The sequence below is a fragment of the Leguminivora glycinivorella genome, chromosome 2, assembly GCF_023078275.1.
Source record: "Leguminivora glycinivorella isolate SPB_JAAS2020 chromosome 2, LegGlyc_1.1, whole genome shotgun sequence".
Classification (NCBI taxonomy): Eukaryota; Metazoa; Arthropoda; class Insecta; order Lepidoptera; family Tortricidae; genus Leguminivora; species Leguminivora glycinivorella.
Window position 1 is genome coordinate 19,250,713 of NC_062972.1, and position 26,628 is coordinate 19,277,340.

Consider the following 26,628-nt stretch of genomic DNA (forward strand, 5'->3'; position numbering starts at 1 on the left):
CATTGTAACTCAGATTTTACATGCACCAAAGAGTAAATTTGAGTCAGTCTAATGCTGTTGAGTTTGGATACGGTCTAGAAGGAGACGACCTGGTACAGAGGTGCATCTGCCATCAGATGACAGTATAATAATACAATCATTATTTTCAACAGATGCATGGTTATGACGTGCCATCGCTGCCACCTCCACGGCCGCCTCACGGCGAGGACAACTACGTGACCTACCTTGAGAGTGATGACAGTTTGCCGCCTTCACCCTAGTGCACCCTAACGTAATGGCCACAAGGCCTACGAATCAGTGCTGTCTGACTGAAAAGAAACAGTGCATTGTTTAGGATAAATATTCGCAAATACCGTGACATTACATACAATGTTAACGGTGCCGATCAAGTATTTGTTTAAAGCCTATTACTGTATCTTCAGTCAGAATTAATGAAATTTGAACGGACTCGAACACACAAGAAATCTTACAGTTAGCATTAAATTATCATCTGTGTTAATGGATATTGAATGTAGGGGATAGTGCAAAATTTATGCTATTATTCTTTTTATATTTATGGTTTGATAAGTTATTGATTTTGAAATTATAACCTACCCTTATTTAATGTCTTTCTTCTAAATACTTCCTGTGGAGCAAGTGTTAAATCGATTGTCTTGCTAATAAAAAAATCACTAAGAAATACGAAAAATAAACAATACATTTTGTAATTAATGTCATTAAGCGCTGCTTTTAAGTAAATTCAAAAAATATTGTAATAGTTGAATTCTTGAATTACGCGTGCTTAAACTTATATTTCATCGAATTACGTACCAATGCGTAAAGCATAATCAAAGCAGAAGTAAAGTAATGCCAGGGGCGGCTCACTCCGCGATCCTTTCACCGCGCTACAAGTACATGCCGGCGGCCGCGAGTTCGCGGCCTATTCAAGACTGTGTGTGGACAGTCGTGAAATTGTATAGAACTCCGTGCAGTCGATCAGATTTTTGTAAGATTATCTTTTTTTCAGATTATGAATTTTAAGACTGTCTGTTGCCGGCCTTACAAATCAGATGACCTATTAAAAATTAACAAAACTTGTATATTTGTTAAGTTAAAAATATTATGCTTTTATGTGATGTTTACCATTAGTTTATTAGTAATAAATAATTTATGTATTTTCATATTTTGACTAAGTACCCTATGTGTATTTTTTTACATAATTAAACTAAGATCAAGATCTGTTAGCCTTTGTCATGTATATAGATTTTGTGTACATACAATGTAAAAATTGCATATAATAAACATAATTGATGAATTACTACTAGCTACTAAATGATCAGTATAACTTAGTTTAAGAGAACAAAAACAAACTGAACAAAAACATGATGATGAGTGTAAAAATGCCTTTTGAAGTCACTTTATTTAAATGTATCATGAACTAAAAACAGTTACCTATTCGCACAATTTTGTACAATCTTATCTTCGTATAAGTATTATGATCTAAACAGAAAAACAAGCTTTTGCTTTTGTTTCTTGTATAATACGTTAAAACATTTAAAACAGTTTTATAGAGATTACCAACTTTTAATTTATTTTGTAGTTATTAAAATTATGCAATGTACCTTAGATTGTGAGCATATTAATAAAAACAATGAGTACTTGACGAATCGTTTTCATATTTTCCAGTTTTTATATGACAACCTTACCTCTTACTTAAACCTACCAATGGTTTATAAACTATATTAGACTATATTATAGCGGCCTTTAAATGAAAGAGGGCTTTTGAGGATAAAACGCAACTTTATTATCAGTTTCTGAAGCCTTTAAGTTGGTGTGGTCAAGAGGTATTACAATTTTAACACATTATCACTACCAGACAAAAAATGGCGCACTACGTCAGAAACCGGTCGTAATTTATAATCGGCATTTGAGCAAAGTTCACGAGTGCCTAGCGAGCCAGGGCGGGTTCTTGGTGTCGAACTTGTTAACGACAAAAACTATAACCGGTCAACAGCAAATCTTATTCACCTTATATCAGGGACCGGACAACCCCTTCCGCGCTACAAGCCTTTCATTGGGAATCCCTAACGTAAGGACAACCCAATCGAGAGACTCTCCCTTTCGAACTGCAAGCCCATTCATTTGACTAGCCCTTACAAAAAACTCAGCAAAACAATAAAGCTAGCCCTGTGCATTGGCTTACCGCTATCCGATACGGCTTGCAATCCTTTAATAAGGGTTACCCTTATTTTAAGCGCTATTTATAAAGCTTTCCCTTTTGTTAAAGCGTTGTCGAGCCTTGCGTGAAAGAGACAGGATTATGAATCTAAGCTATTGTAAGAACAGGAAGGAAAATCGCTGTTGCCACTCCGCACTATGCGCCCCATTTTTAATTTTGCAACGAAACATGTTTTCGTTGGATAAAAGTAGAACATGGCTAGAAATTATTTTTAATGAACTGGGAGACAAGGGTCTGATGACTGGTAAATGATCGTCGTCGCCCATAGATCAGTATGTTTGTTCGTACGTATGAATGTATGTAGGTATGTATGAATGTATGTAGGTATGTATGTATGTATGTATGTAGGTATGTATGAATATAATTATGTAAATATGTATGTATGCATTTAAATATAGAGTGTTGGCCGAAAATCAATACAATTAACCATTAACATTACATATTGAAAACGTTAATTGCCAACATAAAAACAAGCCGTTTTCGTCATTCAACTCGCCTTGATGAGTTAATTGGGTGAGCAGTTCCTAAGATAGAGCTGATGCTGAACCCTGGCCTTTCCCAGGGGAACGCGGGTTTGGTTTAACATAGGCAAGCGCTGTTTTCGTCATCGGACTTGTTTTGATGAGTACTTGAAAGAGCAGTAACCAAGGTAGAGCTGATGCTGAACCCTGGCTATTCCTAGGGGAACTCGGGGTTCGTGCAATATAGGCAAACGCTGTTTTCGTCATCGGACTTGTATTGATGAGTACTTGAGTGAGCAGTAACCAAGGTAGAGCTGACGCTGAACCCTGGCTTTTCCCAGGGGAACGCGGGTTTGGTGTAACATAGGCAAGCGCTGTTTTCGTCATCGAACTTGTTTTGATGAGTACTTGAGTGAGCAGTAACCATGGTAGAGCTGATGCTGAACCCTGGCTGTTTCTAGGGGAACTGGGGTTTCGTGCAACATACGCAAACGCTGTTTTCGTCATCGGACTTGTCTTGATGAGTACTTGAGTGAGCAGTAACCAAGGTAGAGCTGATGCTGAACCCTGGCTATTCCTAGGGGAACTCGGGTTTCGTGCAACATACGCAAACGCTGTTTTCGTCATCGGACTTGTCTTGATGAGTACTTGAGTGAGCAGTAACCAAGGTAGAGCTGATGCTGAACCCCGGCTTTTCCCAGGGGAACGCGGGTTTGGTGTAACATAGGCAAGGGCTGTTTTCGTCATCGGACTTGTTTTGATGAGTACTTGAGTGAGCAGTAACTATGGTAGAGCTGATGCTGAACCCTGGCTATTCCTAAGGGAACTCGGATTTCGTGCAACATAGGCAAACGCTGTTTTCGTCATCGGACTTGTCTTGATGAGTACTTGAGTGAGCAGTAACCAAGGTAGAGCTGATGCTGAACCCTGGCTTTTCCCAGGGGAACGCGGGTTTGGTGTAACATAGGCAAGCGCTGTTTTCGTCATCGGACTTGTTTTGATGACTACTTGAGTGAGCAGTAACCATGGTAGAGCTGATGCTGAACCCTGGCTATTCCTAGGGGAACTCGGGTTTCGTGCAACATACGCAAACGCTGTTTTCGTCATCGGACTTGTCTTGATGAGTACTTGAGTGAGCAGTAACCAAGGTAGAGCTGATGCTGAACCCTGGCTATTCCTAGGGGAACTCGGGTTTCGTGCAACATACGCAAACGCTGTTTTCGTCATCGGACTTGTCTTGATGAGTACTTGAGTGAGCAGTAACCAAGGTAGAGCTGATGCTGAACCCTGGCTTTTCCCAGGGGAACGCGGGTTTGGTGTAACATAGGCAAGCGCTGTCTTCGTCATCGGACTTGTTTTGATGAGTACTTGAGTGAGCAGTAACTATGGTAGAGCTGATGCTGAACCCTGGCTGCATCCAGGGGAACTCGGGTTTCGTGCAACATAGGCAAACGCTATTTTCGTCATCGGATTTGTCTTGATGAGTACTTGAGTGAGCAGTAACCAAGGTAGAGCTGATGCTGAACCCTGGCTGTTCCTAGGGGAACTCGGGTTTCGTGCAACATAGGTAAACGCTGTTTTTGTCATCGGACTTGTCTTGATGAGTAGGTAAAGCTGATATTGAACTCTGGCTGTACCTAGGGGAACTTAGGTTTGGTGCAACATAGACAAACCCGGTTTTCGTTATAGGCCCTGCCTTAATGAGGACTTGGGTGCGCAGTACCTAAGCCAGCGCTGTAGCTGAGACCTGGTGGTACCTAGGGGAACTCAGGTTCGGTGCAATATAAATAAACGCTGTTTTCTGTTCATAGTATGTTTCGTGTGAAATATCTTAGACTCGTCTTTATGACTGGTACTTGGTTGAGTTGAGTAGTACCATAGAATATGTCAAATTATTTCTGTTGATTGTTGTGAATTCTATGAAGATCGTTTGATACAGAAATACTTTTCTGGTGGCAATCAAGCATACATCCCGTCTGATAGTAAGTAGTTACCGCAGTCTATGGACGCTTGGAACTCCAGTATTCTCTTTATTCCCTGTGTTACTATTAGTGAAATCGACTGTACTTAATTTTAATATTCAAATTGATATACATACGTATCTTTTTAGATATAAATAAAGTGTTTCATGTATGGCAAATTAATAAATTTGTTCTAATTACTTGATGTAAATATTCACTTCTGGTAAGATTTTTGTTCAGTTAATATTATGTTTTATGCCTAACTTGACATTGCATGAAATATTTCTATATTATAATGCACCGAAACTAGAGTTGCCCTAGATACCGCCAGGGCTCAGCTATAGCGCTGTTTTGGCTATTGCGCACCCAAGTCCTCGTCAAGACAAGTCCGATGACGCAAACAGCGTTTGCCTATGTTACACCAAACCAGAGTTCCCCTAGGTACAGCCAGGTTTCAGCATCAGCTCTATCTTGGGTACAGCTCATCCAAATACTCATTAAGACAAGTCCAATGACGAAAACAGCGTTTGCCTGTGTTACACTAAACCCGAGTTCCCCTAGGTGCAGCCAGAGTTCAGCAACAGCTGGACTTTGGGTACTGCTTGCTCGAGTACTCATCAAGACAAGTCCGATGACGAAAACAGCGTTTGCCTGTGTTACACTAAACCCGAGTTCTCCTAGGTGCAGCCAGGGTTCAGCATCAGCTGGATTTCGGGTACTGCTCACTCGAGTACTCATCAAGACAAGTCCGATGACGAAAATAGCGTTTGCTTGTGTTGCACTAAACCCGAGTTCCCCTAGGTGCAGCCAGGGTTCAGCAACAGCTGGACTTTGGGTATTGCTCACTCGAGTACTCATCAAGACATGTCCGATGACGAAAACAGCGTTTGTCTGTGTTACACTAAACCCGAGTTCCCCTAGGTGCAGCCAGGGTTCAGCATCTACTGGGCTTTGGGTACTGCTCACTCTAGTACTCATCAAGACAAATCCGATGACGAAAACAGCGTTTGCCTGTGTTACACTAAACCCGAGTTCCCATAGGTGCAGCCAGGGTTCTGCATCAGCTGGACTTTGGGTACTGCTCACTCGAGTTCTCATCAAGACAAGTCCGATGACGAAAACAGCGTTTGCCTGTGTTACACTAAACCCGAGTTCTCCTAGATGCAGTCAGGCTTCAGCATCAGCTGGACTTCGGGTACTGCTCCCTCGAGTACTCATCAAGACAAGTCCGATGATGAAAACAGCGTTTGCCTGTGTTACACTAAACCCGAGTTCCCCTAGGTGCAGCCAGGGTTCAGCATCAGCTGGACTTCGGGTACTGCTCACTCGAGTTCTCATCAAGACAAGTCCGATGACGAAAACAGCGTTTGCCTGTGTTACACTAAACCCGAGTTCCCCTAGATGCAGTCAGGCTTCAGCATCAGCTGGACTTCGGGTACTGCTCCCTCGAGTACTCATCAAGACAAGTCCGATGACGAAAACAGCGTTTGCCTGTGTTACACTAAACCCGAGTACCCCTAGGTGCAGCCAGGGTTCTGCATCAGCTGGACTTTGGGTACTGCTCACTCGAGTACTCATCAAGACAAGTCCGATGACGAAAACAGCGTTTGCCTGTGTTACACTAAACCCGAGTTCCCCTAGGTGCAGCCAGGGTTCAGCATCAGCTGGACTTCGGGTACTGCTCCCTCGAATACTCATCAAGACAAGTCCGATGACGAAAACAGCGTTTGTCTGTGTTACACTAAACCCGAGTTCCCCTAGGTGCAGCCAGGGTTCAGCATCAGCTGGACTTTGGGTATTGCTCACTCGAGTACTCATCAAGACAAGTCCGATGACGAAAACAGCGTTTGTCTGTGTTACACTAAACCCGAGTTCCTCTAGGTGCAGCCAGGTTTCAGCATCAGCTGGACTTCGGGTACTGCTCCCTCGAGTACTCATCAAGACAAGTCCGATGACGAAAACAGCGTTTGCCTGTGTTACACTAAACCCGAGTTCCCCTAGGTGCAGCCAGGGGTCAGCATCAGCTGGACTTCGGGTACTGCTCCCTCGAGTACTCATCAAGACAAGTCCCATGACGAAAACAGCGTTTGCCTGTGTTACACTAAACCCGAGTTCCCCTAGATGCAGCCAGGGTTCAGCATCAGCTGGACTTCGAGTACTGCTCACTCGAGTACTCATCAAGACAAGTCCGATGACGAAAACAGCGTTTGCCTGTGTTACACTAAACCCGAGTTCCCCTAGGTGCAGCCAGGGTTCAGCATCAGCTGGACTTCGGGTACTGCTCACTCGAGTACTCATCAAGACAAGTCCGATGACGAAAACAGCGTTTGCCTGTGTTACACTAAACCCGAGTTCCCCTAGGTGCAGCCAGGGTTCAGCATCGTTTGGACTTCGGGTACTGCTCACTCGAGTACTCATCAAGACAAGTCCGATGACGAAAACAGCGTTTGCCTGTGTTACACTAAACCCGAGTTTCCCTAGGTGCAGCCAGGGTTCAGCATCAGCTAGACTTCGGGTACTCATCAAGACAAGTCCGATAAAAAAAACCGGCTAAGAGCGTGTCGGCCCACGCTCAGTGTAGGGTTCCGAAGTTTTCCATATTTTTCTCAAAAACTACTGAACCTATCAAGGTCAAAACAATTTTCTTAGAAATTCTTTACAATGTTCTACTTTTGTGAATTTTTTCATATTTTTTAAAGTTATGGTTCAAAAGTTAGAGGGGGGGATGCACTTTTTTTTCCTTTAGGAGCGATTATTTCCGAAAATAGTAATATTATCAAAAACAATCTTAGTAAACCCTTATTCATTTTTTAATACCTATCCAACGATATATCACACGTTGGGGTTGGAATGAAAAAAATTATCAGCCCCCACTTTACATGTAGGGTGCCCTAATAAAACATTTTTTTCCATTTTTTATTTTTGCACTTTGTTGGCGTGATTGATATACATATTGGGACCAAATTTCAGCTTTCTAGTGCTAACGGTTACTGAGATTATCCGCGGACGGACAGACGGACGGACGGACGGACGGACGGACAGACAGACAGACAGACATGGCGAAACTATAAGGGTTCCTTAGTTGACTACGGAACCCTAAAAAGCAGCGTTTGCCTGTGTGACACCTGAGCAAAGCAGGAGCCTATCATAACTATTTATTTATTGTATTTGGTATTGAAAATTGAACCTTATTTTATCTACAGCCATTTCCATCAAACAGAAACGCACAAATATCACACACAGTACCGCCGTAGGTAACGATCGTATGTTATTTCGTTCGGAGTAATGTGTGCCTTATGAGCGAGGTACAGGATTTAAACTCGCACGATATGCTCTATAAGGGAAAGCAAATAAAACCCAATATAAGGCTTACCCTTATGGCGTTAGGCTGAGCCGATGATAAGGGTTTTGAAAGGGTATTGGGCTATTTTAGGTAAGCGCTTTCGTTAGGGCTTTAAAAGCAAAATGAAAGGGTATCGCGTCAAAAGGGTAGGGTAAGTTAAGCCTAACGAAATACCCATACAAAACCCCGTATAAGGGATAGCGGGCCGGTCCCTGCCTTATATCATAGATATAAGGAAATTTTACATCTGGTACAGGCAACACTTTACCTGTCAAAATTGTCAATGTCAGTGAAATGTCACCATCATACGTTCTACTGGAAATTACTCTGAAACGTTCTCGGCTTCTCGGTTTGGCTTAATTGATAACAATCAAGATTAGGAACTTTTTATTTATTGGACGAACTAAGCGCGGCAAATCCAGTCTTTGGAAATGGCATGGCGGTTGCGAACTGCCTTTTAAATTGGGAGTAGCAAGTACAACACTACTTAGCTTAACTTTTACATTTTGTATAGTATTTAAAAAACCGGAGTGCCCTTGCGGAATTTTAAAATGAAGTTCGACGGAGACGATCAGGATGACCGTTTAAGCCTGAAGAATAGGACTAGGGTGAGTTATTTATTGCCTGATGTGTAGATGTAATTATTATTGTGTCCCTACAAAGTTGTAAAGTCAATAAGACATTGTTATTTCATCAAAAAAGAAATGGCAAAAGTATTCTTTAATGATTTTTTAGTTTCTAAATGCTTCAGATTTTAACTTTCATGCAAATTACTGGAGTACATAAATAAGTTATAAAATGAAAAAAGATACTGCAGAATGAATTAAAGTTTAGATATAAGAATAATAAATATCTAAATTTTAATTCATTCTGTAGTGAAGCATTATAAGAATAATAAATAATGCTTCACTACAATTTGTCCCTTTGGGTAAGTTTTGTTTAATTATTAGTACTTATATCACTCAGTTATTGTAAAATATTTTAGAGACATCATTTTATTGATATAATTATAATGATAGAAAATGTTTTTGACTTTTTGAGAATGTAGTAAAATGGTTGGTTTGTGTAAGGTGTCCCCCAATATTTATTTGTTTATATTATATCCAATACAATTGCAGTTCTTGTGAGTGTATTGGGTATTTTTGCACCAGGAATGACTTGTGAGTCGTGAGGTTAAATGGTTGAGTATATTCAATGACTAGGTAGTATATTATATTTTAGTCTTTAATTATCTTTCATAGTTTACAGTTAATCGTATTTTTAGGCATGTGTTTTTTATTAGATTTAAATATTATTGTTGTTCGAAGTTATTAGCATGTAAAATGTAGTATAAAAATATAAAAATTGCTAGAAAATGTGCAATGTCTGGCTATTGAATACTGACTGTCATATTTTGTCTATAGACCATCAATAAATGGGAATACCAACTTTTTTCTAAAATTTTACACGGGATGATGAGTAGGTAAAGGTACACAATTATAGTGGTTGGCACTTACGCTATTAGTACTGGTGCTCCAATACAAGGAGCCTTGCAATATACATAAGTTCTGACTGCATAAAGTACCTTTTGTTTTGGAACATCACATATCTCTTTGTTAATTGAAGTTTTGATTTATAACAACTATAATTTGCTAGACTTATAAACATAATTATTCCTGTGTTTCATTGAGAATTCTAATTGATAAAAACTGCCTGTACTGGGGACGCTATTGCTATGTCTTGTATGGGAACCCTGCATTTTATGATTAAGCACTGAGACTTGGCACAGTTGTTCATTGGGTGGCCCTGAGTAAATAAAGATCGGGAGGCATCGAGAGCCCCCCTTAATTTAGGAGGGAGGAGGGGGGGAAGGCTGGCGCCTCAGCGCTTCTTTTGAAACCATATTTCTCTAAAACTATACAAAATAGGGCATGCGATATATCATTTTCGGATAAATGAAGGATGAGGAATTCATTTTTGAAACAAAAAAAAATGTATTTTAGAACAAAAATACAAAATAAAATGGGTAAATCTAAAAACGAGATTTATTTATACATATTATTGCACATTTTATGAAAACTGTAATGGTTTTTTTTAAATAAAAAATATTATTTAATAGCTACATTTATCTAGTTTTAGAAAATGTATAATTTGTTATAGAAATATATTATAGGACGAGTGATAAAAAATAATTTATATCGCCCGATAGGGTGATTTGAATGCTCATTTCAATAAGTTTTGTCAATGATTTCAGGTATAATCACTATTTTTAACACACGAAAGCCGTTATCATTGTAGTTTATGGCTATTTTAGTGATTAATTTACTAAAAAAAAAAATACAAAAATTTAAATAAAAAATGTGAACTTTTTTATAACATTATCCTATTTTGTTCTTTCTGTACAATATATATCTAAAAGCAATAGATATGAATGAAAAGTTACATTTATGTAGTTTATAAAAATATATAGTTTGTTATATAAATATATTACGAAACGCGAGATAAAAAATAATGAAAGTGACGTGGCAGGGCGATCTTGATGTACGGTACGGGTCAGCTTGTATGATTCGATGAGGTGAGGTAAAGGTACTCAAAGCTCTCAAAAAGTGTAGTTATTTACAGTACTTCAAATTAAACAACATACTCCTATATAGTCTGAATTTAACTATTTATATCACATGAAATGATCGATTGATATGATAGGTCAGATATATACATCTGATCCTAATACATCTTGTGAAGTAGTAGTTATCTATATGATTTGCATAATTTATGGATAATTCTTACTTGACATATTTATTATTCCAGATCTGCGTCCTGTTCTTTGGTTAACGAGTGCCGAAAATAGTTAATAGTTATTAACCAAAAAAGAACGCCAAATTAACAGCATTTCACCGACAAAAGCTGCCTTACACCATTTTTGTAAGGGTAATAGGTATATCAAGGTGTCCATGTATGGGGTCAACTAAACCCAATTCAAAATTTGCCATTATTTGCTACTTGTGGCTGGACGAAAGTCTGTAACAATTGGGATTTGGGAGCCTACTTGCCCGCAACGTTGCCTGTTGCTGCAGAAACATGCCTCGAAATTGTCAGATGCAGGTGTAAAAAACAGTGCCACGTAAGGTGCAACCTTAAAAAAAGACTTCTTAAATTAAATGTTCGGACTGTTCGGAGCTGATGTGCTTATGTAGTGGATGTTGTGATATATACATAATTAAATTCAGACTATTCATGTTGTTTTATTTGAATAACTCAAAATAGCTACACTTTTTGAGAGCCTTGAGTCTAGCCCCGATACACATGTTTTCGTCTTGTCAGACCATTTTTTGAGGTTCTCCTTTGTACAAAAGCAATGTCTTAGTTCAAAAATCATTAATGTTTAATGCTAATACGAATCTAGTTTATTTTTTATGGCACTATTGCGCAATAACTAACTATCATTGATACTGAAAGGAAGAATATGACGATTTTTATTTTATCTTTTATGGATGGGTAAAACCGATTTAAGGGGGCCCAAAGGAAGTAACTAAGTTCTGCTAGTAAACTAAAAAATCTTCAAGCCTATGCATGCAGAACTGCTTTAGGAGAGGAGAACGTGATTAAGACATTTTTTTTTTTACAATATAAGTCACATGCAATTTTATTTTACAATCAAAATAAACTATATTATAGGACTTTTACAATTTTCTGTACTGGGTCGTGATATAAATACCTACATGTGTAAACGTTATTAGAATAAGTATAATTCTGTATTACTAGACGAACTCCACTGCATAGCAGGTAGTACCTTTACCTCACCTCATCGAATAATGCAAGCTGACCCGTACATTAAAATTTTCATTTTCATTATTTTTTATCTCGCGTTTCGTAATATATTTAATATAACAAACTATATATTTTTATAAACTGCATAAATGTGGCTTTTTATTGATATTTATTGCTTTTAGATATATATTGTGTAGAAAGAACAAAATAGGATAATATTAAAAAAAATTATCACATTTTTAATATTTTTTTAATTTTTGTATTTTTTATTTATTTTAAGTACATTAATCACTAAAATAGCCATAAACTAAAATGATTACGGCTTTCGTGTGTTAAAAATAGTGATTATACCTGAAATCATTGCAAAACTTATTGAAATGAGCATTCAAATCACCCTATCGGGCGATGTAAATTATTTTTTATCACTCGTCCTATAATATATTTCTATAACAAATTATACATTTTCTAAAATAAAATAAATGTAGCTATTAAACAATATTTTTTATTTTAAAATAACTATTACGGTTTTTATAAAAAGTGCAATAATATGTATTTAAAAAATCTTGTTTTAAGATTTTCCCATTTTTTTTGTATTTTTGTTCTAAAGTACATTTTTTTTGTTCCAAAAATGAATTCCTCGTCCTTCATTTATCCGGAAAAGATATATCGTATGCCCTATTTTGTATAGTTTTAGAGAAATATGGTTTCAAAGGAAGCGCGGCGGCGCTAGCCTTCCCCCCTCTTCCCTCCTAAATTAAGGGGGGCTCTCGATGCCTCCCGATCTTTATCTACTCAGGGCCACCCAAGGAACAACCTGTGCCAAATCTCAGTGCTTAATCATAAAATGCAGGGTGTTGTGCAATAGCGTCCCAGCTACTGAACTAATATAGAATCATGCTATATTATACACTTAATATTAATTAATTATTTTGTTTTCCATTTAAGTATATGTACTATTTTTTTTCTTTTCTATGTTAAGGCATTTTGGTGCAGGGCAGTTGAAATTATTATGTTTGTAAGATAACCAGAGAGCACCAACCTTTTCTGAGTGTTATTTTGCAATCTTTAAGATAACATACAGGTTGAACATACAGTTGGCAGCAGTTTGAAAAAATATTATCTAATCTCTGTTTCCTCTTAGAGATTTTTTGCGTAACTCAGAAAATCAGGTAAGTGGGTAAACTCTCGTGATAACAAACCCTGGGCTGCAAAGCAGTAACTGTGATAGATGATAAGGCAATAAACATAGACCACGATAAGTTTTCATGCCAAATTCTGTGTGTATGGTTCTCTGGATGGGATACACTGCGCTTAATTCAACCAGAGTTACCAAGTTTGGTTGTCCCCTCTTAAAATTTCATCTGTTTCGTAACATACCTATCCCTTTCGCTGAACAACAATATTTCACCTCTGCAGAACCAGGATATTCTAAAATAAATCGTTTTATTATTAAATAGTTTAAATACGCATATCGACGGTGAAGTACCATGAACTCCCAACTACTTAGGTTTTCGTACTTAGTTAGGAGTTCATGGCACTTCGCCATCGATATGCAAGTCCGCTACCATACTCTGCTGTGAAAATCACATATTTCGGCCACATCTCAGGTTGTTACGCATGTTGCGCGAAAGACATGCTCTTTTTTGAACAAGTACCTATTACGTCCAAGCATTATTTCCTTTTTTATATGGTCCAAGTATGACGCAGGACTCATCCTAACTTCCAAAATTACGTTATAACATTCACACTTAATTTATAAGATCCCGGAAACTTCACATGTTGATTCAAAGCAGACATAAATAGACTCATAGATAATGAAATATATTAGCGTAGAATATAGGTAATACATTTTTGATATGTTACGTTAGTGCAATAAATTTTATTACCCTTCCTATCTTAACTCTGAGCTCAGTCTTTATTGATAACAAGTAGCATTTTGGACAATAGTAATGACAATATGAACTCTATAAATAACTTCATTTGCCTGCAAATACGAACTTAAGTCAAAAATCAGAAGTCTGTGAGCCGTTGTCGCCGAGAGCAAAACTAATATATGAAATTGAATTTTCAAAGTCATCGGTTCCTGACCATTTCTGCCGCCCGAAGCTTGAGAAATTTAGGTAGGTAACTTAATGCGTCTGGTAAAAGTAACGGCCGGTGAAAATGGTGAGGAAATGATAATTATAATTTTCTAACACAAAAAAATCAATAGTGCTTTTTTAACATTAAACATCGATATCATCCCATTTCTTTCATATTTAAGAAAATTAGGAAGGTTTGGCTGCTCTGGCCACTATGTTCTTTACTAGAACCAGAAATTACCTTCATTTTGCTACATACTTATGTGTGCTATGTATCATAGGCATGATGAAAAAAAAGGTATTGTAAGTAGTTAAAATCATCTCCATGATGGCTCAGTTGACCGCATCTTAGTCAGGACTCAGGAGGGAGCAAAGAATACTGACATTTAATACAGGTACCTACTTATGATATTCCACATAAAATGCTGTGCCTCTAAAAAGGTGCCTAAATACAAGATAATGATGAATACCTATATAAATAATATTTGTCTATTTTACAACCCTCTGATAATATGAATTAATGTACAATTTTTTTATTACAACCGTTATAGATAACGGCAGGTACTTAGTTCCGTGATGTATTTTAGTATTCATATAGTTTGATATAGGTAGAACATATTATTTCAGATATGGCATTTAAATATTTTTCCTTCAATATTTGTATATATTAGCAGCTATGTATGTGATTTTTGGCATATTGCTATATAAGTTGCAAAGCTACTTGACAACGGAATGAATCAAAATTTAAATATGAATCATACATATTTTTCAACGGAACTCGGTCCGATCAATAGATTTTAACGATATCGTGCTGTAATCTGATTTAGGGAGTTCAAAGATAGTCAGTTAGTGAGTGAGCGTAAGCCGTTAACACCGTACAATTAACGCTTATCGCAATCAAAATGGGCAAGGCGTACAAAAATGTAAGATGATTTGTGATTTTCTGCTAGTTTCCTAATCACTTCTTAATTAATTTGCAATGTACACGTTGGTGCCGATACGTTTTGTAAAAACCTGTGGCCTTTGCAATTGATAATATTAATACTTTTATAACGTGAATGGAATTAGCAGTTGTCTCTTCCTTTGTCGATATCTTTTGACTGAAATGATTTAAAGTTTTTCACACAGATAAGGATGCTTATGTGTATTACATTAACGTTTAAACTCTCCTATAAGCTAATCACTAGTAAGTCTGCAATCAATTCTTCAGGACAAGTGATAATTAGCGTTGCATTGATCTGCAAATACTTAATTAAGTATGGCATTAACTAGGATCATCTTTTTGAGTGCTATCTTATCCACGGCTGATATGAGCGCTGTTTTACCGCGTGCTCGAACGAAATTCTCGAACACTCAATGATGCGCTGCGCCCTTGACAATAAAACAATTAATGTAGTGTATTTACGAGTAATGTAGCAGTAAAATCAAGTCAAAGGCAGCTCCTTATCTGTGTCCTAATATGATTTTGATTTATCGTTATGGATGACAAATGATTGTGACCCATAGTCTACAATGCATGGATGCCATAGATTTGAAAACATTTCTCCATCGATTAATATACTCATAGATTGTAGGTAGATAATCTAATTTGATTCGTTTTCAGAAACATGTTCATTTCATCTCTTTCAAACTGGACCTGAATACAAGTAGCCAGTTGTCAACTATACTTCATAAATGACAAAATCCATTTTTGCAGAACCGTCCGCATATAAACTATGAGGTTCCGGATCCAGAGGACCGTCGGGAGAAGCCATGGCAGCGGGTTAATAATACTCCATTCATTAATACGGTACCAACTGACTAATACCGCGCCACACATTCTGTCCTGGTGGAGGTATTGGTGTTTGTACTGTCCATGTACTAGTTATAATTATAACAACTCCAATCTGCGGGCGTAGCACACTATTTGGATAAACTTTATCGCATCAGTAGGTCCCTATCGCACTTACAAATAGTGCGAAAAGGATGGCTTAACGTTATATCGTTTATCGCGCTACCATTGTTTGCCTGTCTGTTGTGTTACAGTCGCCATGAAATATATCGGAGCAACCAAGTTGCTTTCAAATATCTGGATACGCGACACACTTATAATTGACAAGGCGTTAAGTGTAGGTAACCGAGTTCAGATATTTCTGAGCACTTCGACAGCTCCAATAATTTTGATGGTGACTGTACAATGTACATTACTTCATTTGAATAAGTAATGAAACACAGAGTTGGTATGCGTGTTCAGGCGAATTGCAGTCAGCTCTGATTACACATTAAACGACCTGTAATAGTCCGCTTTTGTCATGTTTAATACGTTCATGATTCAAGAATGGCCGGTATTGTTAAACATTAATTATGCTTGTTCATTACAATTACATCATTGCATGTTCACACGTATCGCTTTCATAAAATAAGGTACCTAAATATAAGTAGTAAGTCATTGCTTTTATTAGTATACCTCTAGATTTCACCAACTCCCAATAGTCCTTAATCCTTATACGAGTACATTGTGTATACTACAGGTTGTGCGGCCAAAGGCAGCATCCATTCTGTGTATTATTTAGTCCATAGGCGGGAAAGATTGACATCCAATCTGTAACGTAGGCATCTACTTGACGCCATCTTTGGAGACCACGTACACTTGGAACTTGCGTAGGCATCTGCTTAACGTAATCTTTGGAGTACACTTGGAACTTGGGCATCTGCACCACGAATCGCAGATGAATATCACACATACCTGATTGGTAACCTGTTGACAATATTTACAGTGACTTTTAAAATATTATTAGCCACGTAGATTCAGAGTGCCTGGGCCTGCATACATCGGTAATGTTACCACCATCAATCATCTGCTGCGTTACGGTCACTAGGTGCCTATATTAGATAAAAAGGTTCATTAAACTATATTTTTAGTTAAACTTCAATATGTATATTATGTATATATATCTACAAATTATTTGTGTTCCATGTGTAGAGATCAGACTATTAAAATACCTACTATTTTTTAGAATTTAAGTAGGTAATTGTTTAGTTTCGGCGCTGAAGGTATGCTACGTTGGTATAATTTGACAACAAAATAGGATATAAAGGTACCTATAATAAGTAGACGATGCATGCTAGATGCTTACAGTTATAACCAGACTTATCATTATTTCTATCGCTTTAAAAATATCAAAGCATGAACGAAATGCATGAAACTATGAGACGTATACTGATGAGACAGATGACACCGATACTAATAATAATAGTCAATCTTAGCATACAACTTCTGATTCAGGTCCCCTGTTATTTCTCCATCCTCGTGCTGGGTTTCTATCTCCTGTTGGCGTACTCGACACAGCTGGTGGAGGATGACATGCCGCGGCCTGTGATGGATGCTGATCTCAATAAAGACGTAAGTTTTGTTGCATGATACTTTAATAATGTAAGAGGAATGAATGGAAACGTGCTCTCACGAGGATATACAGGTGTCTGTCCTCTAGGCCTGGCTACAGTTGCTCAGCATTGCATTTGGTTATTGAAATAGGGAATCGTCAGCACCATCTCCAGAATTGTTTTTTCATACGATTTCTTGCATGTGTTATATAAATTTACACCATACGGTAAGGTGATTCGTGTATCTATAAAAAAATTCATTGCTACAAAACTATCCTGATGTCAACAGAACAGAATAGGCTTCAGCGAAGAATTGGCTCTGCAGAACCTGTATACAATCATGGGGGACAAGCCTCGAGTGGCCGGCACGGAGTACCACCTGCAGCAGACCGTGGCCGTGCGAGACCTGCTGCTCAACGTCACCAGGAGCGCCACGCTCCCGGTCTCGATAATCTGGCAGACTGCTAGTGGTGAGTCGCTGTCACGTAGTTAGTAACATCTGTTACAGCGTTACATTTACACGCCAAGCGGTCGCTGCAGCAGTCACAGTGACGTAACATTGCATGCTTCGAAAGGTTGAGTTGTTGGCAAATTAGTACCGACCTGTTTGGCCTTGTATTTAGTGACCTGCCGGCGTATCATGCTGCCAATTTTATCACTTATCCACGTGGATAAAGCATCCGTCACGCTTTAGCAAGTATGTCAGTGTGAGAGTGACAGATGTCTTATCCACGTGGATAAGTGATAAAATTGGCAGCATGATACGCCGGCAGATCTATGGTTGAAATCCTGGCCATTTATATTAAGTAATAAAAAGATTTTCGTATGAACTACTTGAACACCGATTCCTTTAACTTCTAATTTAGGTACAGCCTGGCAAAAAATATAATACCTAGGGGCGCCACCGTAAATCGTTTTGCATGTAGCAACTATTTAGTACTTTTGTACCTATAAGAAAAGTAAGTGTTGCTATGATAAAAAAAATAGCTCGATTTCTACTCTTTTTGCCAGCTGCACTATTTGAATTTTACAATACGTTCCAGTATAAATATAAAGGTTTTTTTCATATTTCCTTTCCAGGTGCCTTTGTATTAGACCACGAGATACCTTACCTGGGGTGGTACTACAACGCGTCCAACATCGTCGCTTTATTGGAAGGGGAGAGCGGGGTGCAAGCGAACGGCGAACTCGGGTCGACCCTGCTGCTCAACTGCCACTACGACTCTGTGCCTTTTGCGTTAGGTAGGTACTGTTTTATACCAAAAGCCTTAAGGTTAGACCACGAGTTAGACTTGAGGAGTACTATATTGTACATCGCTCCCCACCTTCTCTCAAGCTCGCTATGTAGTCCATGGGCCAGTGAAGAAGTCGGTATAATTTGGGGGTACTAAGTTTCCTTTTTACAGCAGTTAGGTAGGCTTATAAGGATGTTAAAAAACCATGATTGCCATCTCAAAATGGTAGCTAAACAAAATGGCCGCCAATCCAAGATGGCGGATATTGAGTTTTAAAAAATCGACCATAACTCCAGAAGTAGTGGTCCGATTTCATTTTTATTTATTTTAAACGAAAGCTCCATTTGTGTACTCAAACACTTGTCATATTCATTGTTTCGATAAATTCAACCATTAGTTGGTAATTAACGAAAAATGTAAAAAAAATATCTTTTTTTCTAAGACTTTTTGTCAAAAATCATGTTTCTACAAAATACCTTGCATATTCTAATAAATATTTAAATGCAGAAAAATAGTGCCATTAATCACCTTTAATTTGATGTATAAAAGATACAGACTTAATTTACAAAAATACATAGAGGCTTAATTTTAATTCTGTCTGTTGAAATTCACCGTTGTGCATACAGTACTAAAAGCTTCAGGTCGAAGTTGTAGATTACTAATATGCTGTTTTTAGTATATTTCTGCAATTATACTTACAATTAAGAAAATAACTGAACATGATAGTATCCGAAATCCATTAGCTTTAAGAATATAATATTTAATATGTCATAGGTAAAGTACAGTTTTAGATATTTGATTATTTTTATAAAATTTCTTTAGTGATGCAGCGCCAACCAACCGAGATAATACAAAATAAATAAACTAGATATAGTTGAGGTCCTATCTCATCACATTAACCTTTTGACCACCATGGGCGGATATGGCCGTCGCTGGAAATGCTTCCTAAGGACGCCAACCATGGCCATCAGTTTTGTCAATTACATTGGGGACCCATGCGGGCCTTCTTAACGCCTAATTTTGCTCCAATAATCGCGATCCACGTCTGTCTGGTGTCCGGGGCACGACATATTCTTTTTCACTATTTGGCGTTTAAAAGGTTAAGCCTAACTCTGATCCGTGTTGGAGAAAACTTATATTTAGTTAAAGTAATCCTTGCATACAAAAGGTGAAGAACACACCCAAAAGAAAAATAGTCTTGAGAAATGCACTATAATGCATTAATAAGGAATATCTATGAAGTATCCGACTACTAAACAACGTGATATAGGTACCTACCGAATAAACCTTAATTTACGCACAGAAATGTATTACATATTACCGCTAATGTAGATTGTAGAGCCAATATCACCAATATCAAGCCTTCATGACAATCACAGGTAACAGATTAATTTTTCGAACTTTTATAGCAGGTCTTGTTTCTGAGCTATGCTTCCAAAACAATACACGCATATTCCACCTTCAATCACGACTTACGTGCCCTGGCCCGGCCCAAGCCCATTTTAGAGTAGCAATCCGGTCTCTATAACTCTCACCCGTCGCCGCATCAGCATCATCTCGTTTCGCTTCCATCGTAGAAAGACATACCGAACGTATTGTGCTCTATATGCAACTTTTAGCCTCTTCATTTAGTACATTGTTAGTGTCCACGTCTCGCAATAGCTTATGTCACGGTGAGAAGTACCCAGTTACACACTGATCAAACATGTTGGTCTCCAGTAACTGGCATCCTTGCCCTTAATACGTCCTTTAGCCTACAAAAGGCATCCAAGTCCTCCGTGTGATCTCCGCCGGCAGCGAGGCCGACCCAAGTCTCTGTATTGTGCTATGGTTCGCCACAACTCGACGTTTTGTGCCTATTTTGCGTGATGTGGGGGATTTAGCTAGTCCTGCCAGCTTATCTCCTCGAGAAATCCTATTAGACCTTTAATGTTGAGTAGGAGAACTTTGGAGAGGTCTCTCGGGGATCCGAGATGTTTTTTCCTGTATGGAGCCACTCTGCTCTCTCCATCACCAGGTGACAGGCACCCTCGTCACAGGGGAATGTTCATAGCATCTGTTATGAAAATACGTTTGTTAAATAGTCTACGACCTGTTCTGACATTGGTTACCATTCTCAGGCGGACTTTCCCTAGTTGAAGGAGCGTCTTTGTGAGTTTTCCATTGATGCTAGGCTTGGCTTGTTTGACTGAAGCATTTGATCTGGTTTTGCCAGTGTGCTGTGTGTAGTTTCCTATTCAGCATACCTTGCTGAAGGGCATCGGGAGAATCAGCAGTCGACCCCAGCTGCCTGGCCAGCTCGTAGGCCGCATCATCACCTCGGGATCCACTGTGTCCTTTGGTCCATTGAAGGATGATTTTGTTATTATGACTTTTACCGCCGTTAGTCGTTTATGGCATTCCTTAACCAAAGCTTTATTTGTTGTTCCGGATAACTTGTCCTCTGTTACTTGTTATAAAAGCTGAAATATGGAGCTTTGGATAAGCCTGTCCTTGCCGTAACTTTCAATTTGTACATACCTCTATATGTTTAACTACTTTAACCCAACACTCACCGACGGCATACGTCATCGGTATCTGACGGGGAACATGTGCTTCTTTGAAGATGACGATGTTATCCGCATATCGAAGATAATCGAGGCATACATTTATACATCTATCATCCCTATTGCGGCTTTTATAAATGCCTTCCTGTTTAAAAACTTGGCCAGATTGTATAACCCCGGAGTTACTCTCTACTAATTGAGATTCGTCGATACGGGTGCTAACTTTTCTTCTGATTCAATAGCAGGTTGCATAGAAACATTCGCATTTTGGTACACCTTTTATGAAAATTCAACTCACGTGAGTAGGTAATTAAAAAGTCTGTTATTAACGTCTTCTAACGTTTTTCGTTCGGTAATGACCAACAATACATGTTAATCATATTTGGCTCTACTTTAAGCGGTGATAAATGTCTCAAAGTTTGTCCATCCGGTATTTCACGGCTTCGTTGTTTAGTAATCGGTAAAATATAGGTAAGGAACATCTATTAATGCTGTACTAAAGAACATTTCTAAAGTTTGCCCGAATTCTGGGGTGCTCTTCACTAACCCGCTCGTGCGTAGGTTTTTTTTTTCAAATCTGAGAGTCCTTGAATGCGGAACTATTTTCAATCCGGAATACGATCTTATACGCAAGATGATGATGGAGTATTCCGTCTCCCAGGCACAATCACAACAGAATTGCATTGCGAATTCGCGAATATATGAGCGAAATTAGGCATTACGGAGTCCCAATTTTATTGCATTTGGCGTCCGTATCGTTGGCGTCCTTGGCAAGAATTTCCGGTGACCACCGTGGCCGTCCGTGGCGGTCAAAAGGTTAATGGTTCTATCTTGACAGTCTCGATACATGTTAGTCATATACCTAGTACACTTAAATACTTAATTTTCATCATTGAGGTGTGTTGCGCATATGGTATCTAAACAAATTTTATCCTAGTACTATAGATTATCTACAAACTCATGGATACTATCATGTTCTATTAACATAAACTATTATTCTAATTGTACAATTGCTAAAATAAACTAAAAACAGCATATTTGTACTCTACAACGTCTTTTAGTACTGTATGCACCCCAATTGCATACATCTTTTAGTACTCTATGCACTCCAACCTGAAGCTTTTAGTACTGTATGCACAACGGTGAATTTCAACGAAGGCAGCTTTAAATTAAAGCCTCTATGTGTTTTTGTAAATTAAATCGGTATCTTTTATATATCAAATTAAAGGTGATTAATGGCACTATTTTTCTGCATTTAAATATTTATTAGAATATGCAAGGTATTTTGTAGAAACATGATTTTTGACAGAAAGTCTTAGAAAAAAAGATATTTTTTTTACATTTTTCGTTAATTACTAACTAATGGTTGAATTTAGCGAAACAACGAATATGACAAGTATTTAAGTACACAAAAAGAGCTTTCGTTTAAAAAAAATAAAAATGAAATCGGACCAATACTTCTGGAGTTATGGTCGATTTTTTAAAACTCAATATCCGCCATCTTGGATTGGCGGCCATTTTGTTTAGCTACCATTTTGAGATGGCAATCATGGTTTTTTAACATCCTTATAAGCCTACCTAACTGCTGTAAAAAGGAAACTTAGTACCCCCAAATTATACCGTTTGGCAAAATTGGACCAGCTGGCCCATGGACTAATGTTGTAAGACAGATTGATCGCAGGCTAGACTGTCATGCCACAGAGGGCGAAACGCCGGAGTGGGGTTTAGTGGGTAAACCTCTTTCCCTCCCTCTCGATAAGAGAGGGGGCCGAAGGAGGGAGTCCCACACACCTCCCCATCAAGGCCTTCCCGCGGCTGGGGGGACGGTGCGTAACACATTCCCCACTCCGACAAAAAAAAAAGGCTAGACTGTCATGTAACTCTGCATTGCTTGGGTTACTTAATAACGCAAATTAATCGGACGTCCGAGGTTGTCGCTTGGACGATCCTATTGAATGGGACTTGTTTGTTTCCAAACAGATCAAATCAACTCAAGGGTCAAATCAAGGGTGAACAGGCATCTTCTGGGCGAGCTCACTCCATCGTAGGCCACGTCTTTGCCTTTGGCTAGTCTGTGGCCAAGAGTAAGCCCATTTACAATAATAAAAAAAACAGATACATAACTGGCAAAATATTCAGTAGGATACAGGAACTCATAAAACTATATACCTATCTTGTACTTGTGTTCGAAACCAGTGGTGTTGCGTTTTGAATTCAGTTTTTTTTATAGCTCGCTTATGTGTCCCACGTTGGTGTGCTATTTCTGGCCTATTAATCATGAAGGTGTCAAGATCGTCCCGCCCCGCGCCTTCTCCGTCTGGGCCTGCCACGTCCGCACTTAACTCGCGGCATCCACATTCAGTTCGAAAATAATACTAGTACGTTTTCCTCCTTATCCAAACTGAGGTTGTATTTCTGTTTAATTGGTAACTACCTATTCCTTTCAATTTGCAGGGGCATCTGACAACGTAGCTTTCTGCGCGATATTGGCAGAGATTCTGCACCGCCTGTCCCAGAGGACGACCAAGTTCAAACACAACCTCATATTCCTGTTCAACGGCGCCGAGGAGAATGGTCTCCAGGTATAACAATCAAGACATGTGAATCTACAATGAAACTGAATGCCTTGTTGATAAAAAACAGTTCTAAGTGAGGACAGGGGGGTTACCATGACGTGCTAAAGCCGTTCAGTTTAGGTTGAGAGAGAGGGACGGAGCTATGTAACTGCTATAGCTGTGTCCCTTTCTCTCAACCTAAACTGAACGGCTTTAGTACGTCATGGTAACCCCCCAGGACTCGCACGTGACCACGAGGTGACTAACGACAGATCCCAAATGTATGAAAGACCTTGAGCAACCGGTCGTCGACTCGCAGTGTCACTGAGTGTGCGTGTGCGTAAAGACTCACGAGCTTCTTCGAGACGCTTTTCTAAAATGCCGCATTCTCCATTACAGTAGAGAATTAGAATCTTCAGTTTGAGAAAAAGTCTGAACTACTACCCTCTTGCTGTGTACTTGTACTTAACACAGCAAAAGGGAGTGTACAAGTTTCTAATGGGTTGGCAACGCGCATGTGACACTTCTTGAGTTGCAGGCGTCCATAGGTTACGGTGACCGCTTTCCATCAGGCGGACCGTATGCTTGTTTGCCACCGACGTAGTGTAAAAAAAAAAACTTTACTAACCTTGTGTTTTTATTCTGTTTGCAGGGCGCGCACGCGTTTCTGCAACACCCTTGGGCCCGAAACATCACAGCCGTTGTCAACCTCGATGCGGCCGGCATGAACGGGAAAGCCAATGTCTTCCAAGTAATTGCAAAACAAATTAAATCTTCTTGTACTTTGGTACCTATATTACAGCATGATTTATGGCTTCGTATTATATTGAACTGGACAAGCGATAGTGTAAATGTTAAAACAATGGGTAATAAATAAATAAATATTATAGGACATTCTTGCACAGATTGACTGAGCCCTACGGTAAGCTCAAGAAGGCTTGTATTGTGGGTACTCAGACAACAATATATATAATAGACAAATACATACTTATATACATAGAAAACGTCCATGACAGAAACAATCATCAATTTATTTGTGTGCTCATCACACAAATAAATGCCCTCACCGGGATTCGAACCCAGGATCGCGGCTTAGCAGGAAATAAAATAAAAGTTCAGTCAAAAGAATCGCCAGGCGACACCGTGTTGAAAAAGCGTATGGGATAACTTGCGGCAGACAATAAACGGCGCTTACAAGTTTTTGGAACTCTTGTTTTTGGAAAAATCGTTTGGGTTTCTGGAGTCTCTATAGCCACAGTATGGGTCTTAGCCGCAACCAAAACATTGTTTATGACATGATTTCTTATTTGTAAAATTCATGTCATAAGCAACAAGTAGTCGTAATATGAAATAAATTCTTACTTAAATCCTAATACCTGACCAGGGGGTTACCATGACGTACTAAAGACGTTCAGTTTAGGTTGAGAGAAAGGGACACAGCTATAGCAGTTACATAGCTCCGTCCCTCTCTCTCAACCTGAACTGAACGGCTTTAGCACGTCATGGTAACCCCCCTGAATGTTGTATCTATTGATTTTATATTTTTATTACAGACATTGGATCCACGAATCGTTCACGCCTACGCCAAATCCACGAACCGTCCTTCAGCGCAATCTTTCGGTGAATTCCTCTTCGGTTCCGGACTTGTGCCTTCTGACACCGACTTCAGGATATGGCGGGACTACGGCCACTTCTACGGTAAGGATGGTGTATAAGCGTACCCCAGGGTTTTGATTGCGGGAAGGAAGACTGCCCTCCCCCTATTCATAAACGCACTCTAAACTTATCAAGCCGATAAAGTTCGTTTGTCCCTTTCCGACGTATTCGTGTGATAGAAAAGGATAAACGAACTGTACCGGCTTGATAACTTTAGAGTACGTTTATGAATAAGGGGGATAGTCTTCTAGCTTTTACAGATATCGGTTGGCTGCGTGTTATTTACAACGTTACTCGTGCCTTAAGCTAATCGCTTGAATAAATAAATTGTAAACAAGGTACCTACATCCTGCTAGCATATAATTATAATAAGCAAAATATATAGACCCTAAAATCTTTTTAATGTGTCTGGAAACTTTTTGCATGTGCATCATTGATTTGAAACTTGTTAAATTACGTGAGCTGTCGTTTCACCCTAAAAAGGCATACAGCTGCGAAATGTGCAAAACATGAAAAACCTACACGGAGCAGTTAACGGAGTTTCTTTAAGCCTGTCCTGCGAGCGTATCACACTAGTTCGATAAACCTTATCGTATCGGTGCGTCCCTATCGCACTTACTTAGTGCAAAAAAGACGGCCTACGTTATATCGTTCTCTTAACGTTCTCTTTTAATTCCTTTTAAAAGCATATATGTAAAGCATGCTCTCTATCGACAGGCATCGACATCGCGTTCACCAAATGGGGCAACGTATACCACACACGAAACGATAACCCCGACAATCTGCAGCGCGGCGTGCTGCAAGCGGCCGGAGACATGCTGCTCAACCTCGTCACCAACATGGCCGACATGCCTGAACTTGTCGATAAGGTACACTTCCATCAAATATGGACACGTATACAACATTCACACAACCCTGACAACTTAACAGCGCGGCGTGCTGAAGGCGGCCGGCAATATGATGCTCGACCTTGTGACCAACGTGGCCGACATGCCTGAACTTGTCGAGAAGGTACCTATACTTACCTCCCTCAAACGAGTCAAACGGAAAATTAAAGTGGAAACGTATGCCTACCAAGACCATAGATTTATATATATTAAGCTAGATTGAGTTGTTAGGCCAAAAAGTGTGTCCACATGAGAGGGTAAAGTTGGGGCTGGTGTCCCTCTCGCACTTATTGCCACTGTCAAAATCATTTGAATGACGTCATCACTGTCATAATTTGGGGATACCAGTCAACATTCAAAGTTACTACCAAATCTACTAATACCCAATTAAAGGTTGGTTTTATGACTTCATAATAATGACTTACCAATTCGTTACAAGGTATTAATACCCTTGCCTCGATATAATACAAAAATAATTTAAGAGGTTTATAAACTTAGTTATCATACAGGTAAAAATACTACTACTACAGTAATCTCTTTAACACTGGTCACACGTGCGTGAGGGACACCAGCCC

At 39.0% G+C, this 26,628-nt stretch overlaps 2 protein-coding genes across 8 annotated transcripts in view; both read left to right on the plus strand.

Moving 5' to 3' along the window:
• LOC125242263 (insulin gene enhancer protein ISL-1) overlaps positions 1-1,642 on the plus strand; it is a 56,601-nt gene extending 54,959 nt beyond the window's left edge. For both annotated transcript variants that reach the window (XM_048151007.1, XM_048151008.1), the window contains exon 9: positions 153-1,642. In XM_048151007.1, the coding sequence (XP_048006964.1) occupies positions 153-260 (108 nt within the window). In that variant the 3' untranslated portion in view covers positions 261-1,642. The remainder of the gene's footprint in view (positions 1-152) is intronic.
• A 6,664-nt stretch (positions 1,643-8,306) lies between these two features.
• The window catches only part of LOC125242421 (endoplasmic reticulum metallopeptidase 1-like), a 39,864-nt gene continuing 21,542 nt past the window's right edge, over positions 8,307-26,628 (plus strand). The window contains exons 1-9 of one of the 6 annotated variants that reach the window (XM_048151236.1): positions 8,307-8,591; positions 15,508-15,600; positions 17,077-17,193; positions 17,464-17,644; positions 18,255-18,416; positions 23,410-23,537; positions 24,163-24,261; positions 25,064-25,208; positions 25,884-26,035. In XM_048151236.1, coding sequence (XP_048007193.1) covers positions 8,535-8,591; positions 15,508-15,600; positions 17,077-17,193; positions 17,464-17,644; positions 18,255-18,416; positions 23,410-23,537; positions 24,163-24,261; positions 25,064-25,208; positions 25,884-26,035 — 1,134 coding nt within the window. In that variant the 5' untranslated portion in view covers positions 8,307-8,534. Of the gene's footprint in view, positions 8,592-14,643; positions 14,735-15,507; positions 15,601-17,076; positions 17,194-17,463; positions 17,645-18,254; positions 18,417-23,409; positions 23,538-24,162; positions 24,262-25,063; positions 25,209-25,883; positions 26,036-26,628 lie in introns of those variants that run through there. The other 5 variants (XM_048151237.1, XM_048151238.1, XM_048151239.1 and 2 more) reach the window with 5 other exon arrangements.